The following is a 19,486-nucleotide window of genomic DNA, read 5'->3' as shown; positions in this document are numbered from 1 at the left end:
CGCCACATGAAGCAACTCGAAACAGCCCCGGTGTGAAAGGGGCTTTAGAGTAAAGCTACAATACTTGTGCTTTGCTGTGGACAGTTTCTGTTTGGGGATTTTGTCAAAAAGCTGCTGCAGATGTATATTACAGTGTATACAAACGGGGAAAGGTTGTGATAGAAGTCTTCCGACCACAACTGTAACCTCACCTGCAAGAAAGTGTCAGACAGGCGGGACATCTGTACTTCGCCTCGTCCGATCCACAAACACTGCAACTGTTGGACATCCAAAATATTACAGCTCAGTTTCTTCACAATAACAACATGACCTTTATGTCACGTAGCATTCAATGTACACAGATGACTTCAGGGTCCCACGGTCCTTTGCACGTGGATGGGTGCAAATTAAGGACCTTCTGGAACAGGAATATTGATGGCACGTAACCTGAATGCAATTCGTCCTGAGGGTTAAATTTTTTCTTTTATTTAAAAAGAAAAATCTATATATACATTAAGTTGCATTTGAATGTCTTTGGTGACCGCATTTCATGCTGGAGTGCATTTCTTTTCCTCATGCATGACAAGTGGTGACTTTATTTTCATTATTTATAACCAGTGAGTCACACCAGAAACACTACAGCCACACAGAGGATGAAGGGACCCTGAAAGACTCTACAGAAGGTATGCACTGACGTCATCAAACCACACCTTGAGATGGTATACCGCCATGTTGAATGGAAAATGGCTGAAAGAAATCAATTGTTTACAGCAGCCAAATGTTCCAAAATTCTGCAACCGAAGGGCAAAATCCTTTTTTTTTTTTTTTTGGCAAAGTCAGAGAATGACAGGTATATGACGAACATTGCATGGACTGGCCTTCAGAATCCGTATTTTTGCACATATTTCCGGAACTGCTGGCATGCAAATATGTCCCTGATATTCAGCACACAGACATCTACAACTATTTCTTCAGGATACAAATACTTCATTGCAGGGTCCGAGAACAAGATCAACAAAGGCGAGTGCTTTGTGCAGTTTTGATTTTTTTTTAAAGGCATCAATGAAAAATCACACGCATCCACACTGCACTGGTTAGATTATGTTGTTCCTCCTGCTTTGCAAAACATGTAGGTAAAACACATGAAATACTTTTCTGACCAAAGTAATTTGCTTTAATGACTGCCATTGTTTTGTCACAAATGCGGGAGTTTGTAAGTTTACCAGCGTTCATTCACAAAACGCTGGTTGTAATTTAATGTTAATTAAACAGCATCTAGGAGCTCCAACTGGCTGAAAACTAGGGCTGAAACGATTAGTCAAATAACTCGAATAATTCGATTACAAAAAAATGTTTTAACGTTGTAGTACATATGCCAGGCCTGTGTGTGGCGCTGCAACATCCGCAGGAAAAAAAAAACAGAAGAAGACTGGAGCATAACAGTTAATCAAATTAGCAAAGATAGCTACCGCTTTCCAACGTAGAATAAAATAAAGCCTTTTAAGAGAAAGATGGTCCACACTGATCATCTGAAATAGACTGACTGTGCATTTAAATCAAAGCAGTGTGGTTGTCTATTTTTAAAAAACACACAGTCTGCTCTACGTGGGGAGGGACTATTGACCCGGTGGCCGGCTGCTGTCTCTCTCTGCCCGGTGTGAGGGGCTGTCAGACCGGGCGAGTCACAGCTCTGGCCCCGGCTTACATTGACAAACAGCAGAAGCCCACTCTTTCTTCTGTGTTTCCCTCAGACTCACACTGAGTGTTTGACTTTTTAATTTTTGCTTTTTTGGGCAACACACAACACTTCACCAACACGGTAACTTAAATAAAATAATAATAAAAAGACTGACTGCAAGGCTTGCATGTTCAACCTCCAGCTGAAATGCAACTGCTGAATTGCAGAGAAAGAGGGATTAAAAAGAAAAAAAAAATCCCAGTCCACCCAGTCCATCAACCTTTATAAAAAAAAGCTTAAAAATGGTTACATTTTACAAGTTGGAGAAAACAAAACAGAAAGCCACATCCCAAGCCTGCAGCCCTACTGAAAACAGTCTAAAACTGTTTGATTCCTGTTCTTACGATGAGCGAACACAATTGGTGTCACGTTGTTTACTATCCAGCATGCCAGTATCCTGCTGGCTTCCGGTTTGACTACGTCACGTGCAGACACTCTTGATTGATTCAAAGTTTTATTTATTTCGAATGTGAGTAAAACACAATGCGATTAAAAACAAAAAACGTTCTGTCAATTGTGTACCAATGCTTTTCAGTGTATTTTGGAACTATTATGCGATTCCGCCTTTTAAAATACGTTGACTTGCTCAATTTGTTTTGCATTTAAACAACTCATACGTTTTCTGCTTGGAATGTAAAAAAAACCTCGATCCCCGTGTCTCAGAAACATCTTTACGTTAAACACAGTCAGCTAACAACTAGCAGCACTGATTAGCTCTCTGCTATCAAAGAAGAAGACACTTTACTTTATCAAACACTTACTTTGACAGCGAAATTTTTCGTTTCTTTGCTTTCACCCCATTTTCCTCACTGTTTTCCACGTGACTCTTCGCACCAGACAAAACGTCTGTTGGTAACATATTTACAGACATTTGAGAATAAACTACCGTAACGGGTACCAAAACAAACCAGCACCACGTGCGGGTGGATTTTACTTCCGCTTTCAAAAGTCCTCACTGGCACCTCCTGGTGTCGGGAGGATAAATGTACAACATCCCACAGTGAGGATGGTGAAAGGTTTATACATAATTCTTTCGTAATTTAGAAATAACTACATGAAGTGTTTCTGTAACATAACACACGGGTGAAAAATGTAAAACTCTTCACGTGGAAGGAGAAATCCATTTGAATCTTTATGTAATGGCTCGACATGTTCCAGAAAATGTAAGCAAAGAAAAATTTATATATATATATATATATATATATATATATATATATATATATATATATATATATATATATATATATATACACACAAGGTTGGGTAGGATTACGTTGAAAGAATACATGTGGATTACATGTATGTATGTACATACATTTGGATTACGTGTAATCTGATCTGATTACTTTTGGATTACATTTCAAAGTAATCCTACCCAACCTTGTGTGTATATATATATATATATATATATATTCCTAATGATTCTAACACTATTTTTTATGTTAAATACAACCCCAATTCCAATGAAGTTGGGACGTTGTGTAAAATGTAAATAAAAACAGAATACAATTATTTGAAAATCCTCTTCAACCTATATTCAATTGAATACGCCACAAAGACAAGATATTTAATGTTCAAACTGATAAACTGTATTGTTTTTGTGCAAATATTTGTTCATTTTGAAATGGATGCCTGCAACACATTTCACAAAAGTTGGAATTGGGCAACAAAAGACTGGGAAAGTTGATGAATGCTCAAAGAACACCTAATTGGAAACAGGTCAGTGTCATGATTGGGTATAAAAGGAGTATCACCAAAAGGCTCAGCCATTCATAAGCAAAGATGGGGTGAGGATCACCACTTTTTTAACAACTGCATGAAAAAATAGTCCAACAGTTTAAGAATAATGTTTCTCAACGTTCAGTTGCAAGGAATTTAGGGATTCCATCATCTACAGTCCATAATATAATCAGAAGATTCAGAGAATCCGGAGAACTTTCTACACGTAAGCGGCAAGGCTGAAAACCAACATTGAATTCCCGTGACCTTCGATCCCTCAGACAGCACTGCATTAAAAACTGATGTCATTGTGTAAAGGATCTTACCTGGAGGGCTCAGGAACAGTTCAGAAAACCATTGTTAGTTAATACAGTTCGTCGCTACATTTACAAGTGCAAGTTAAAACTCTACCATGCAAAGCGAAAGCCATACATCAACAACATCCAGAAACACCGCCGCCTTCTCTGGGCCCGAGCTCATTTGAAATGGACAGACACAAAGTGGAAAAGTGTGCTGTGGTCTTATGAGTCCACGTTTCAAATTGTTTTTGGAAATCATGGATGTCGTGTCCTCCAGACAAAAGAAGAAAAAGATCACCCAGATTGTTACAAGCACAAAGTTCAAAAGCCAGCATCTGTGATGGTATGGGGGTGTGTTAGTTCCCATGGCATGGGCAACTTACACATCTGTGATGGCACCATCAATTCTGAAAGGTACATCCAGGTTTTGGAGCAACACATGCAAGACAATGCCAAGCCACATTCTGCACATGTTACAACAGCGTGGCTTCGTAGTAAAAGAGTGCAGGTACTAGACTGGCCTGCCTGCAGTCCAGACCTGTCACCCATTGAAAATGTGTGGCGCATTATGAAGCGCAAAATACGACAACGGAGACCCCGGACTGTTGAACAACTGAAGTCGTACACTAAGCAAGAATGGGAAAGAATTCCACCTACAAAGCTTCAAGAATTAGTGTCCTCAGTTCCCAAACGCTTATTGAGTGTTGTTAGAAGGAAAGGTGATATAACACAGTGGTAAACATGCCACTGTCCCAGCTTTTTGAAATGCGTTGTAGGCCTCCATTTCTTGTCTTTGTGGTGTATTCAATTGATTATAGGTTGAAGAGGATTTGCAAATCATTGTATTCTGTTTTTATTTACATTTTTCACAATGTCCCAACTTCATTGGTGGTGTAGTATATAAAATTACACCTTGTTTCACAAAACTATTGTATTTCAAGCATATATAGTGAGCTGGCTCCATGAAATCTTACAGATGACAGAAGAAGCACAAGTACAAAGGTTTGAAATTAATGCTGCTTTTGTTGTAAACTGGGAACTTGGAATTTCTGACTTACAACTTAGACATGTATGAGTCCAATTAAACGGATAAAATGTCAGTGTGTCCCCAGTCATGTTGTCAAACCAAGTCAAAATGCTGTAAGCAATGGTAATATTGACAACTGACAGAGCAGACCTGTGTGTGTCGTCCAGTGGTCCAGCAGATATTCAGCAAAACCTTATGTGACATTTGCCCAGATTTTATCCAGAGTTCTTCCTTCTTTTGGTCACTTATGTCTGTTGCATTATGTTATTTTTTTAAATTATTGCATTTTTCTTCTTCTCCATCATGTTAACACTATATATAGCATATATAGCATAAACGTAGCATAGCATAGTTTACGAGCATGCTTTTATGACAACTTCAACAAATACATTTCTGAAAAGTTTGATCACAAGCTCAATCAGATACATAAAAAGGACAACACATTGGACTTTTATGTTTCCCAACCAAAAAGTCCCAAACATTTGTGGATAAAACATTCCGTTTATTCATTAGTCAACATATTTATTATTTACACATTTGCATCCAATGTTTTACAGATTTTATATAATTACACTTTGTTCAAGGTAACATAAGTTAAGAATATGAGGATGATGAATTTGAAAGGATTCTGACTCTGGCCTCACGTAGCTGCCAGTTCCACTAAACCACCACTGATGAGCTGAAATAAATGTATGATGTGCACCTTATAACAAATACATCTTTAGACTGAGTTTTAAACAAAAAGCAGTTCTCTGAGTATAACTTACTGTGGTACAGTAATGTGCTGGAACAAAAACCCAAAATGGATATAAATAAACACACACTATGTTGTCAATATATACACAGGAAATGTAAAAATTCACCGATGATGACTCGTTCTGTGTTGCAGCACCAATGATAGGTTTCACGTGGGAAAACCTACCCAGTAAAAGGAAAAGCTACAAAAAATATGAAGAGTATCAAAATGGTTCATAAATTAGAAATGACCAAGTGGACATAAGTACTTTTACAACATAAATCTTGATGTAACCGGTACATACAACTCAAAGGCAAAGAAAAAAAAAAAAAAATCTAACTTGACATTAGCATCTATTCCAGAAAGCAAATGAGCAGGTAGAGGTAGCACCATCTGTCAAGATGAACAGGTCCAACTGGGCGGGACCAAAGACAAAAACATTTAGCCTTTGATTGGAAATGCAATATTAAAATCAGTCACTCATTGTCCACATGCTATTGCACTCATATAAACAGTTAAACAGTGCTCCTGTTTGGAAGCCTGGTACCGTACTCTCCTTCGGGTTCGGCCTTTGCTTAGGATGACCAGGGTGTGTTTGTGGGTGGGGCTTAATACAACAGTTTGGAAAAGGTTGGCCGCTGCATATTTTATTAAAATGGGTCCACGGTGCAGCCAAACCCACGCACCTTTTGACAGATAAACAGAACTATTTTGCACAGTTATTTGATAAATGTTGATAGAAACAGTTTTACTTTGGCCTTTTTGGCCTGGATGTTCCGTAGAGTTTGGGCTCCTCTGTGTTGGTCTGTCTTCAACTGGACACAATGCCTTGTTAAGAGTCTGCAAAACAATACCCAGCCTTCCACGGGCTTGATGTTCATTCTTGCCTTTGGTAGGTTATAGCTGTTTGGAGTTAACATGTAAATAGTTTTGTCACAGGAAGCAGACTGGACCAACTTCGAGGTTCCGCTGATTTCTGGACTGTGATGTGGGGAATTCCTGGATGTCAACAATAGGCAGCTGATGACTGTCCTGAGTATGGAAGAGGAAACGTGACTGATGCCAGCTGCTGTCTTGTATCTGGAAAGAGTTAATGGAGGAACAGAAAGGGTGGGTCATGGTGGGGGGTTTTGACTTGGTTGGGTGTGGTGATGGAACACCCCCTGCCTCCTGGAAAATGTAAAAAAAAATATATATATATATGTATATATATATATATATATATATATATATATATATATATATATATATGTATATATATATATATATATATATATATATATATATATATATATATATATATATATATATATATATATATTAGCCTTCTAGGAAGCTATATACAGACTCTCTAGTCATCATTTTTAAAGCACAATTTTACTTTAAACTTTGAAAATGTTATTAATTATGCATTCAGCAGCATTCACCAATTAGCCTTCGATTATGGAAGACATTTCTGATATTTTATCACACTTTTAGACAATGGTTCAACAGTTCAAGGTGGGGTTACAAACCCCCCCACGTTCAACCACTATTTAGTTACTCTCTTTTTAAGTGTGGAAGGTCATTAAATGTAGTATGTTCTTTCTTTTGAGGTTTACTGAGTCAGACCCAAATTTTAGTCAAAATAATCAAACAACAAAAAGAAAATATCATCAGTTTATGTTTGTAAACTTAATATTAGCTTTAAACAAAGGTGAAAATGTTGGCGGATACTGTTCAGAAACAAGGAAAAAAGAGAATTGGTGGATCAAATTTTAACAGTATTTCAATTACTATTAATAATATTTATGACAACTTCTTAACTTAGTTTCAACAAGCTTAACTCATTCGAGTGTTACCAACTGTAAGATTTTCTTTAGGATTTCTCTTGTTTGTCAGTGTAGTGCCTGAGAAATCTCCAAATACTCCGGTATGTCAAAGCCTCCTTGATAAAGACACTAAATCCCCAATTGTTGAAGTTCCAGTGTTGTCCATGTTGGATTTGCAAATTTGCTTTGAGTGCTGCATTGTTTGTCAGTTTTGTTCTTAAAATGAAGTTCTATTATTTAAAATAATCCACCAAGCAAGAGTTATGTGTAAAATGAACTCAAAATATTTAAGTTTTACTAACACATTAATTAGTTCATACACTTAACACAACTGAGGCCTCAGTGTTTTGAGTTAACTTATTCAACTTGCTGGCATAATTAATGCATAGAACTATGGCATGCAAAAGTTTTATGAAATTAAATTTGGAAAACATACCTCAGCAGAACTACAGGTCAAATCTCTATTGTTATGATTGATAGAGTCAAAATTTGTGATGCTAAACAACATGGGTGCAAGTCATCGACATCAAGATCTTAGTGAAGGTTTTCCAAACCAGTCTGGGGTACCGTGCTTTTTGTTTCTGTTGAGTCACTTCTGGTCATTACCTTGCAGTCGTCTTGTAGCACCCGTGGTTCAAGTAGTGTGTGTTCTTCGAATATCTGCCCGTTCCATCCATGAAAGCGTAGCCTGGTGTGCTCCTTAGAGATCGGTCCGATAGCGCTAAAGCCATCCACAGTGCCGTACAGTGGGTCATTTAGGCAGTGGATTGTGACGCTGTGGCTGGCTTCAGTGCTGAGTAAATGCAGAAACTTCATTTGGACTTTTCCTACACCAAAGGCCATCTGTGGGGAAAACACAGTACCGCAACCAAGCTGTTATTTATTCTAATCGAATACAGTTTTGTGTTTCATGGACAAAATTGAAGCACAATATGGAGTACTAAGAAATACTACAACCTAGCACGAAGTCCTGTGTCTTGTCCTGAAGCACTGTTTTATGAGACGCCTGCTTTTTTTTGGTTCATGAATGTGTAAATAGGTTGGTTAGGTCTGATCAGGTCTGGTAGCATGTGCTGTTGCCATGTGTTGCCACATCCACCACAACATGGAACCCTCTTGGGTCCTGGATGCCAACCACCCAGGCAGACCACTGGTCTATCATCAACTCTCAAAGGTAGCCATCTATCAGCAGCAGCCAGGTGAAATGTGGGCATTCCCTCGGTCTTCTCCGGTTGATGGGGTTCTCAACACTGAGGTACATGTGCTGGATCATATGACACAAAGTCATTCCAGTGGTACCCAGGGATATTCCAAACAGACCTAGTACCAAAGACACCTAGTCCCTGCCATAGGTCACTGGTTAGTGTCCAAGTCTCACAGCCACACAATAAGAGAAACATCATCACAAGCACCATAAAGACTCAGATTCTCCTGCAAAGATATTGGGATCATCAAATACCTCTGAACTCATATCTCCATAAGTTCTTCCCAGGTGTATCTCAACCTTAAAGGCTGAGGACCCAGAGACACAAATATCACTGCTGAGATAAATGAATGTCTCTACATGTTCAAAACTTTCACTGCATACAGATACACGTCTGATGGCAGAGTCCAGGAAGCCATTGAAAGCCTGAATCTTCATCTTGATCCACTACAATTCCTCAACCAGCTTCTCAAGTGCTTGTAAACATTTCTTCACTTCCTAAACACTCTGGCTTAACTGGAAACCTTTTTTTCCTATCCTTTATGTTACCTTATTAGAGGCCAGTGAATGTAAACAGGTCTGCCCCCCGGCAGTGAAATTGCAGAAGACCTTGAAGGCATCTGAAGTACAGCCTAGGTTTGGATCAATCCAGAACCAACCTGAATGTTCATGTTCAGATAAACAGACAGAAAAGGAGAGGAAACGACAAATAATCAACACTAGTCACAAATAGGGGAAACCGGGGCATGGTGAATCAGTAGCTCTATCTGCAAAACTACATACGAGGTCTGTGGGGAAAGTAACGGACCTCATTATTTTTTCAAAAACTATATGGATTTGAATCACGTGTGATTACATCAGACATGCTTGAACCCTCGTGGGCATGCAAGAGTTTTTTCACGCCTGTCGGTTACGTCAGTCGCCTGTGGGCAGTCTTTGAGTGAGGAGTGGCCCACCCTCTCGTCGTTTTTTTCATTGTTTAGGAATGGCTCAGACTGCTGCTTTGTTTGATAAACATTTTTTCAAAACCTGTAAGGCACAACTGAGTGGACACCATTCGATAAATTCAGCTGGTTTTCGGTGAAAATTTTAACGGCTGATGAGAGATTTTGGAGTTTTACTGTCGGCGTAAGGACGGCCCACAGCGCTTGACGGCGATCTGCGCTCCGAGGCGGCGTCGTCTCGCTGTTTCAAGCTTAAAACTTCCTAATTTCAGGCTCTGTGGACCCAAGACGTCGTGAGATAACAGAGAACTTTCAGAAGAATTTGGGATCAGGAGTTTATCCAGACATTCCACTGTTAAAGGAGATTTTGTAAAGAAAGAATGTGCGGGCAGATTCGCATGTCGGGCCAAACCCGACCGCGGGGGGTCGCCACAGGAAAAACACCTCCGTGTTGGAAACCTTAAGGGACAAGTTGGAACATGCCCAAGCTGTTAAACAATTTCTCAGATACTCACTTGTTGAAAGCCATCAAAAGCCACCTGAATTTTACAAATGGTTTTCAACACGGAGGAGCAACGCGCGCCGTCTCCCTGCAGCTTCTTAGACAAAGAGATTCCGACGGGAGGGGGAGTCCACACCTCACTCAAAGCCTGCCCACAGGCGAATGACGTCACCGACAGGCATGACAAAACTCACGCATGCGCACGAGGGTTCAAGCTTGTCTGATGTAAAAACATATGAATCAAATCCATTTATTTTTTGAAAAAATAAAAAAGACTGCTTTTTTTATCACAGACCTTGTATATATTTACAGCAGGTATGCCATATTTTTATGCATAAAGACATCCCCCTTATAAATTAGTGTTTTGTTTTTGGATACATTAAGGGTAAAACTAAGTGGCAAGTGAAGTCAGTTTTTTTCCTATCAAAAGTAAATTTTGTGGATGTCAGTGTCTTTGTATTTATTTCTCACAGCAGAGAAAACATGGCCCAAAAAAGTGTTATTAGTTAGACTACCCCGTCCAACTGATGAGCATGTGTTATGTCTTCTCTAGACTATCAGCTATTTGATAACATGACTCATGTGTGTCACATGCACCCCGGCACAGTGAATCGGGACACACTGAATCAGTCTAGAAAGTGATTTACTAAGGCCCAGTATCAAGTGGATAACAAATAGTTAATGTTAATGCTTCAACAATGCTTAATGTATAAGCATTGTTGAAGCTTATACATTTATTTTTCCATGAACTATTTCTATAATTTGTGTATATAAACAACTGTTTTCATGTTTAAACAGAAATGATGACAGTTGTATTTATAACAGTTTCTAAAGGACTAAATATCATTATATAAGACACTCACACATTACATAGCTGGTTTGATGGATTATAGTTTGTATATGCATCAGCATATATTGAGTAATTTTGAAGAAATCTTTAGAATCATGTGTTTTTTCATTATATTCTAAGTTGATTCACAGTGCCCCGTGAATTAGTGTCCAGGGCACAGTGAATCAAACATTTTAAAATCGATTTTAAACACCTGTAAATTACACTTGGGGAGACATAAATAACACAGCCTTATAAACAATAACTTGCTGTATTAAATCCACAAAGAATGGCCTAAACCTATGCATAATGGGTTTATGCTGCCACAAAACAACATTTCTGATCCACTGTGCCCCGGCTTCCCCTATAATACATCCAAAAAGCAGAAAAAAGTTGCAAAGTGCCACATGTTCCTACACATAAAAAAAAAAAAAAAAAAAAAACATAATTTCTGTATCCTTTTGATGGACCTCACCATCTTGAAGCTCGTGTTGACAGTCCATCAAGTCTTTACACACACGAGCGGGGTTCACCTTGGTGCCTAAGGCTTCTTGATGCTCTCGATCACACTGCTCAGGTAACGTAAAGTGTTAAGTATCTGCACGTTCTGGCTCATCTCAGTGTCCTGAAAACTCTGGTTAAGAACAAAGCAGCAAAATTAGAAACATGTCAGTTTTTACCTCAAAACGATTGTCTAGCTTGCATACATCCTGCACACAGCTCATGCACGCCTCCACTCAGTGCATGAAGTGCTTTACCTCCGTCCTCAGGGCAGCAGGAGAGTCAGAGAGACTGCGGACTGCTGAGTCCTCATATATGTGCCACTGTGGATTAATAATCAACATGGTTGATGAAACACATGAGCCATGTTGGCTTGTTATTAAATACAGACATTTAAATCTGCAGTTGTGTTCACTCTGAGTATAAGTAAGTAAGACAGCTTCCATGCACAAGTTTATAGAGAAAACAGCAACAGAATCAGTTTTAACATAACATAATGAAGTTCCACAAATGCATAAAAATGGACTTGGGTCAAGAATTTAGATTCTCAAACTGTGGTCTGCAGTCCACTGTTGGGTCATGTCAGTGTAAGGCCACAAAAACCCAATTTGAAGAGGTGAGTGTCCAAAGGATTCAGGATATCGACTACTTTTCTTCTTTTGGTGTTACAAGGCAAAAGTGTGTTTAGCATGGTTGCTTTAAAAGCATTAAAAAAAGCATCTGTGTTTGCAGGGAAAGATACTAAAGGAAAGTATCAACATCTGAAGACACATGACCAGTTCAGTGCATTTATTCTAACTTTCTGGTTTATTTTGTCCCTGCATCAGTCTTAGATATTAGTTCCCGTCAGTACATGGTAAATTGTTCCTATCGCAATTTAATGTAACCTGTGATGTAAACAATCATCAAATGCAAAAATGCACTAATAGCTACGCTATGTGATATCAAGGTTCACAAAAATGAGATTTGCGTTGTTATTTCTTGTTGCATGGCAGGTGCACTACTGGTGCAGAAATGTGATGTCAAGGACAGCAATGACAGATTTCTTTACTGACCGACAAGAGGGTTTTGGTAAAATACATTTGGTTGTAAAGTACTTTACCTGGCTTATATATTTCTTTCCTGAAGACCAGTTTTTTTGTGTTTTGTTTTATTTTGTTTCTGAAATGCCTGATGCTCTGGATGAATCTATATTTCTGACTATGACACAAAAGATGCAATAACTGTGGTGACCCCGAGTGCAAACAAGGGAGCAGCCGAAGAGACTTACTTTTATCGATTTGGCACTACATTCCATTTTAGGATTGTAGGAAATAACTGCAGACGTAACAGAAAGGGTGCTGGTAACTTTCTGCCACGATAAGAACTGTTTTTCAACTGATTTTACAGTGCAGACGTTCGACTGATTACAATGTTTAAATACGACTAAGGTCCTAATAAAGTAAATCTGTCTTCCAACTCTGTTGCTTTTTTTAATTTATTGATGTTGAAATAACATTGCCACTCTTCATGTCTTCTCTCCATCAACTGTAATTCCTTCTCCACCCTTAGAATATCTGTTTCAGCGTCAGTCACCGGGACAAGGTGATTTGCTTTAGTTCTGTGCCCTCCACTGACCTGCAGAAACATTAAACTTACTGGCACCTAAAACTTTCATTTCCTTTACAATTTTAATAGCTTTTTGACAATCAAACTGGGTGTTCTGCCTCGCAGCTGACCCCGCTTGCAACTCTTTCACTTGATGACTGAGATGAAGCACTTACTGTTGGACCTGGAGCACCAGGGGGTCCCTGAAAAGGAGAGAAAGAGACAAACTGTTAAGAAAACAGTGAAGAAGTATCCCATTAAAGTTTGGAGCAGGGGGCTACCTGTTAAGCTCCGAAATATTAGGAGATAAAAGTGTCTGTAGTGCAGCTGAATGTAGGACACATTAAACGAGTTTACATATTATGACCAATTTTACAATGACTAATATCACAGAGTGCACCCTCACAATACCTTTGGATTACTTTAATATATCACAATGCTAAAATACCCTCGGCCGAATGAGCCTTGTGTTCTTTATAATTTGCAGTTGTTTAATTCATTATTAAGACTGTTAGATATATTTGTGTTTATTTGTTATTATATTTTATTTTTTACTATATCAAATATTTGCTATGCTTAAATGGTTATATTTTTAGTGAGTTTTAGTCGTCTGTTTGAGTATGTATGTCAACTGGTCTGAACTGCTTTTATCTGATCAGAAACAAAGGAGTTAGGTTCCACCAGGTAACAAACAACTGTGGGTTGAAGACTAGGGGTGGAGCTTCCCCTCTGTCTGTGGGGAGCCAGTAAGATTAGGTTTGTGAGACTAAAACCCACCCACTGTCCTGCCTACATTCTCTTGTATAAAAGCCATTTTGTTGGCCATGTTCAGGGTCTCTCAGAAGCTGCGTCTCTGGGGACCCAGGCCTGATTTTCAGCGTGACTTTCAATAAATTCAAACTGAGGAATATATCAATTTTGTTCTTTGTAAGGCACAGTATTACAATAAGAACCAGAGGATTTAACAAGATCCTGTTGTTACATACAATTTGTACATGTTCAATGAAGCCCCTCTATTAATCAGTCAATCAAAAACAATATTTACGTTTTAACAGTGTCTGCAGGAGGCGTGTACATGAGCTTTTGACAAAAGCAGAAGTTATGCAAATCAAGGAATATTTGTAGATCACCCTCTGTGCATTTGCTGGCATTAATGAGACAAATTTAACTCCATAGGAAGTTAGTTTTGAGTTAGCGGACGTTAGCGTGCATGCTAATGCTGCAAAATGGGTTATCAGGTTACAAAAACGGTGTTTTAAGTTTTAGAAGTGTTTATTTATCACTTTCTTTTACATAATATATGACAAAGAGAATATATTTACATATAAATGAAACAGAGTTTTGCAGCTGGCTACCAGCCTGTGACGTTACCATGCTAATGTCTGCAAAATAAGTTCACAGGTGTTATTGGGTTCCAAAAACGGCATTTTCAGTTTTAGAAGTGTTTATTTCTTGCTAGCTTTTACATAATATATGACAAAAAGGATACACTTATACACAAACGAAACAGAGTTTTGCAGATAGCTACCAGCCTGTGACGTCACCATGCTAACGTCTGCAAAATAAATTCAGTGGTGTTATGAGGTTCCAAAAATGGGGTTTTCGGTTTCAGAAGTGTTTGTCACTAGCATTTACATAATATATGAGAGACATGCATACTTGTATAAACACAAAGCAAAGCGGTTTTGAAGAGACCAGAACTGACATCACGGGGCAGCTCTACTCTGATTGGCTGTCATCCCCTCAAAAACAAAGCAGAACAGATTTAAACAGAATGTGACTTTTTAACCTCTTAAAATACCTCTTAAAATATGTCAAGGTTAGCTATCTTTGAACTTGTTCAAGGTCTGTGTCCCAAGAATGTTCCCTGTGAATCAGACCGGGAGTGACATGTTTAGCCGCATGTTCTCCTTGAATTGCTGGCTGTCTGAGTGGTGTCCAAAAAATGAGGTGGGCTTCATAGATAATTGGCAAAGCTTCTGGGGAAAACCTGGTCTTGTTAGGAGAGACGGCATCCATCCCACTTTGGATGGAGCAGCTCTCATTTCTAGAAATCTGGCCAATTTTCTTAAATCCTCCAAACCGTGACTATCCAGGTTGGGACCAGGAAGCAGAGTTGTAGTCTTACACACCTCTCTGCAGCTTCTCTCCCCCTGCCATCCCCTCATTATCCCATCCCCATAGAGACGGTGCCTGCTCCCAGACCACCAATAACCAGCAAAAATCTATTTAAGCATAAAAATTCAAAAAGAAAAAATAATATAGCACCTTCAACTGCACCACAGACTAAAACAGTTAAATGTGGTCTATTAAACATTAGGTCTCTCTCTTCTAAGTCCCTGTTGGTAAATGATATAATAATTGATCAACATATTGATTTATTCTGCCTTACAGAAACCTGGTTACAGCAGGATGAATATGTTAGTTTAAATGAGTCAACACCCCCGAGTCACACTAACTGTCAGAATGCTCGTAGCACGGGCCGGGGCGGAGGATTACCAGCAATCTTCCATTCCAGCTTATTAATTAATCAAAAACCCAGACAGAGCTTTAATTCATTTAAAAGCTTGACTCTTAGTCTTGTCCATCCAAATTGGAAGTCCCAAAAAACAGTTTTATTTGTTATTATCTATCATCCACCTGGTCGTTACTGTGAGTTTCTCTGTGAATTTTCAGACCTTTTGTCTGACTTAGTGCTTAGCTCAGATAAGATAATTATAGTGGGCGATTTTAACATCCACACAGATGCTGAGAATGACAGCCTCAACACTGCATTTAATCTATTATTAGACTCTATTGGCTTTGCTCAAAAAGTAAATGAGTCCACCCACCACTTTAATCATATCTTAGATCTTGTTCTGACTTATGGTATGGAAATAGAAGACTTAACAATATTCCCTGAAAACTCCCTTCTGTCTGATCATTTCTTAATAACATTTACATTTACTCTGATGGACTACCCAGCAGTAGGGAATAAGTTTCATTACACTAGAAGTCTTTCAGAAAGCGCTGTAACTAGGTTTAAGGATATGATTCCTTCTTTATGTTCTCTAATGCCATATACCAACACAGTGCAGAGTAGCTACCTAAACTCTGTAAGTGAGATAGAGTATCTCGTCAATAGTTTTACATCCTCATTGAAGACAACGTTGGATGCTGTAGCTCCTCTAAAAAAGAGAGCTTTAAATCAGAAGTGCCTGACTCCGTGGTATAACTCACAAACTCGTAGCTTAAAGCAGATAACCCGTAAGTTGGAGAGGAAATGGCGTCTCACTAATTTAGAAGATCTTCACTTAGCCTGGAAAAAGAGTCTGTTGCTCTATAAAAAAAGCCCTCCGTAAAGCTAGGACATCTTTCTACTCATCACTAATTGAAGAAAATAAGAACAACCCCAGGTTTCTTTTCAGCACTGTAGCCAGGCTGACAAAGAGTCAGAGCTCTATTGAGCTGAGTATTCCATTAACTTTAACTAGTAATGACTTCATGACTTTCTTTGCTAACAAAATTTTAACTATTAGAGAAAAAATTACTCATAACCATCCCAAAGACGTATCGTTATCTTTGGCTGCTTTCAGTGATGCCGGTATTTGGTTAGACTCTTTCTCTCCGATTGTTCTGTCTGAGTTATTTTCATTAGTTACTTCATCCAAACCATCAACATGTTTATTAGACCCCATTCCTACCAGGCTGCTCAAGGAAGCCCTACCATTATTTAATGCTTTGATCTTAAATATGATCAATCTATCTTTGTTAGTTGGCTATGTACCACAGGCTTTTAAGGTGGCAGTAATTAAACCATTACTTAAAAAGCCATCACTTGACCCAGCTATCTTAGCTAATTATAGGCCAATCTCCAACCTTCCTTTTCTCTCAAAAATTCTTGAAAGGGTAGTTGTAAAACAGCTAACTGATCATCTGCAGAGGAGTGGTCTATTTGAAGAGTTTCAGTCAGGTTTTAGAACTCATCATAGTACAGAAACAGCATTAGTGAAGGTTACAAATGATCTTCTTATGGCCTCGGACAGTGGACTCATCTCTGTGCTTGTTCTGTTAGACCTCAGTGCTGCTTTTGATACTGTTGACCATAAAATTTTATTACAGAGATTAGAGCATGCCATAGGTATTAAAGGCACTGCGCTGCGGTGGTTTGAATCATATTTGTCTAATAGATTACAATTTGTTCATGTAAATGGGGAATCTTCTTCACAGACTAAAGTTAATTATGGAGTTCCTCAAGGTTCTGTGCTAGGACCAATTTTATTCACTTTATACATGCTTCCCTTAGGCAGTATTATTAGACGGTATTGCTTAAATTTTCATTGTTACGCAGATGATACCCAGCTTTATCTACCCATGAAGCCAGAGGACACACACCAATTAGCTAAACTGCAGGATTGTCTTACAGACATAAAGACATGGATGACCTCTAATTTCCTGCTTTTAAACTCAGATAAAACTGAAGTTATTGTACTTGGCCCCACAAATCTTAGAAACATGGTGTCTAACCAGATCCTTACTGTGGATGGCATTACCCTGACCTCTAGTAATACTGTGAGAAATCTTGGAGTCATTTTTGATCAGGATATGTCATTCAAAGCGCATATTAAACAAATATGTAGGACTGCTTTTTTGCATTTACGCAACATCTCTAAAATCAGATAGGTCTTGTCTCAGAGTGATGCTGAAAAACTAATTCATGCATTTATTTCCTCTAGGCTGGACTATTGTAATTCATTATTATCAGGTTGTCCTAAAAGTTCCCTAAAAAGCCTTCAGTTAATTCAAAATGCTGCAGCTAGAGTACTGACGGGGACTAGAAGGAGAGAGCATATCTCACCCATATTGGCCTCTCTTCATTGGCTTCCTGTTAATTCTAGAATAGAATTTAAAATTCTTCTTCTTACTTATAAGGTTTTGAATAATCAGGTCCCATCTTATCTTAGGGACCTCGTAGTACCATATCACCCCAATAGAGCACTTCGCTCTCAGACTGCAGGCTTACTTGTAGTTCCTAGGGTTTGTAAGAGTAGAATGGGAGGCAGAGCCTTCAGCTTTCAGGCTCCTCTCCTGTGGAACCAGCTCCCAATTCGGATCAGGGAGACAGACACCCTCTCTACTTTTAAGATTAGGCTTAAAACTTTCCTTTTTGCTAAAGCTTATAGTTAGGGCTGGATCAGGTGACCCTGAACCATCCCTTAGTTATGCTGCTATAGACGTAGACTGCTGGGGGGTTCCCATGATGCACTGTTTCTTTCTCTTTTTGCTCTGTATGCACCACTCTGCATTTAATCATTAGTGATCGATCTCTGCTCCCCTCCACAGCATGTCTTTTTCCTGGTTCTCTCCCTCAGCCCCAACCAGTCCCAGCAGAAGACTGCCCCTCCCTGAGCCTGGTTCTGCTGGAGGTTTCTTCCTGTTAAAAGGGAGTTTTTCCTTCCCACTGTAGCCAAGTGCTTGCTCACAGGGGGTCGTTTTGACCGTTGGGGTTTTACATAATTATTGTATGGCCTTGCCTTACAATATAAAGTGCCTTGGGGCAACTGTTTGTTGTGATTTGGCGCTATATAAAAAAATTGATTGATTGATTGATTGAATTTGAAGACTGTGGCAGTAATAGAACTGGACTTATGCTGTACAGTACACAGACAGACAGAAGGACGGACAGACAGACAGACAGGTCTTCGCAATACCCGTTGGCCATATGTTGGCCTCAGGTAAAAATCACTGACTGAAAATATGAAACGCGTCATTTTCAGTCAGTGATTTTGAAGTATGTATCTTAAAAGTATTCTGATTATGTTTTAAGTAATACAAAAGTATTCAGCTTGTATTGCAGTTTGCATTCGGTAACTACATTTCAAAGTATTCCTACCCAACTCAGCTGCCGCCATGTATTATTTTACACAAAGAAGAATGAACCCCACAACTTTTTATTAGTCACTTTTATGCACCAGTACCAAATTTGTACTCTGGATCAGTTCATACATGATAGTTTCAGGAGAGAGAGAAAACAAAAAAGTTTAATTTGCATCTGTAGACATAAAGCTGATATAGGAGGCACACACTTACTCTGGGACCTGGACTGCCCTGTGGTCCTTGAGGTCCCTGAAATGTGAGAAAAATAAAAGTGAAAATGGCTACATATCATGTTGATGCTACGCATTATTTCTTCCTCTGGAATAGGATGAAAGAAGAGTATTTTTTAACTGGTGAAAAAGAAATACCATTTAACTAAAAAGCCTTGAAGAGCAGGTTGATACCAGAAGGACAACAGTAGCAACATGAATGTGCACATTACCTACTGCCCCTTGTGGGGGACCGGTGTAATAACGGTGCAGTCGCGATTGTACATTTTTAACTGTAAATGTGGGGCACCAACTGGGTTTCATTCATAGCACAATCCAACTGCCAGAGGATGGTGCTATAGCCTTGAGGACAAGTGGAATAGATGTTATAAAAAACTGAATGGAGAATTTAGCTGGTACACACGAAACATCTACAATAATTCTTTAATTCATTGTTCGAATTAACTAATGGAAGTGCTTTTTTTTAACAGTATACTGCACTCTTTTATTAATCCTTAAATTTATCTGAGGCTTTTATGGTGTTT

The 19,486-nt window shown here is 38.8% G+C and overlaps 2 protein-coding genes across 2 annotated transcripts in view; both read right to left on the bottom strand.

The window, feature by feature from the left end:
• Positions 1-2,656, bottom strand: part of znhit6 (zinc finger HIT-type containing 6) — a 48,143-nt gene extending 45,487 nt beyond the window's left edge. The window contains exons 1-2 of the mRNA XM_034179516.1: positions 2,479-2,656; positions 192-257 (exon numbers count right to left, since the gene is read on the bottom strand). Coding sequence (XP_034035407.1) covers positions 192-257; positions 2,479-2,588 — 176 coding nt within the window. The 5' untranslated portion in view covers positions 2,589-2,656. The remainder of the gene's footprint in view (positions 1-191; positions 258-2,478) is intronic.
• Positions 2,657-5,243: 2,587 nt separating this feature from the next.
• The window catches only part of LOC117519456 (collagen alpha-1(XXIV) chain), a 240,449-nt gene continuing 226,206 nt past the window's right edge, over positions 5,244-19,486 (bottom strand). The window contains 8 exon segments of the mRNA XM_034180800.1: positions 5,244-6,578; positions 7,916-8,152; positions 9,063-9,172; positions 11,264-11,332; positions 11,335-11,422; positions 11,547-11,612; positions 13,053-13,079; positions 18,946-18,981. Of these exon segments, the coding sequence (XP_034036691.1) occupies positions 6,432-6,578; positions 7,916-8,152; positions 9,063-9,172; positions 11,264-11,332; positions 11,335-11,422; positions 11,547-11,612; positions 13,053-13,079; positions 18,946-18,981 (780 nt within the window). The 3' untranslated portion in view covers positions 5,244-6,431.

Source organism: Thalassophryne amazonica, chromosome 10 (assembly GCF_902500255.1).
Source record: "Thalassophryne amazonica chromosome 10, fThaAma1.1, whole genome shotgun sequence".
Lineage (NCBI taxonomy): Eukaryota > Metazoa > Chordata > Actinopteri > Batrachoidiformes > Batrachoididae > Thalassophryne > Thalassophryne amazonica.
Note: the sequence above shows the minus strand (reverse complement) of the source record. Positions and strands in the feature narration are given on the sequence as shown.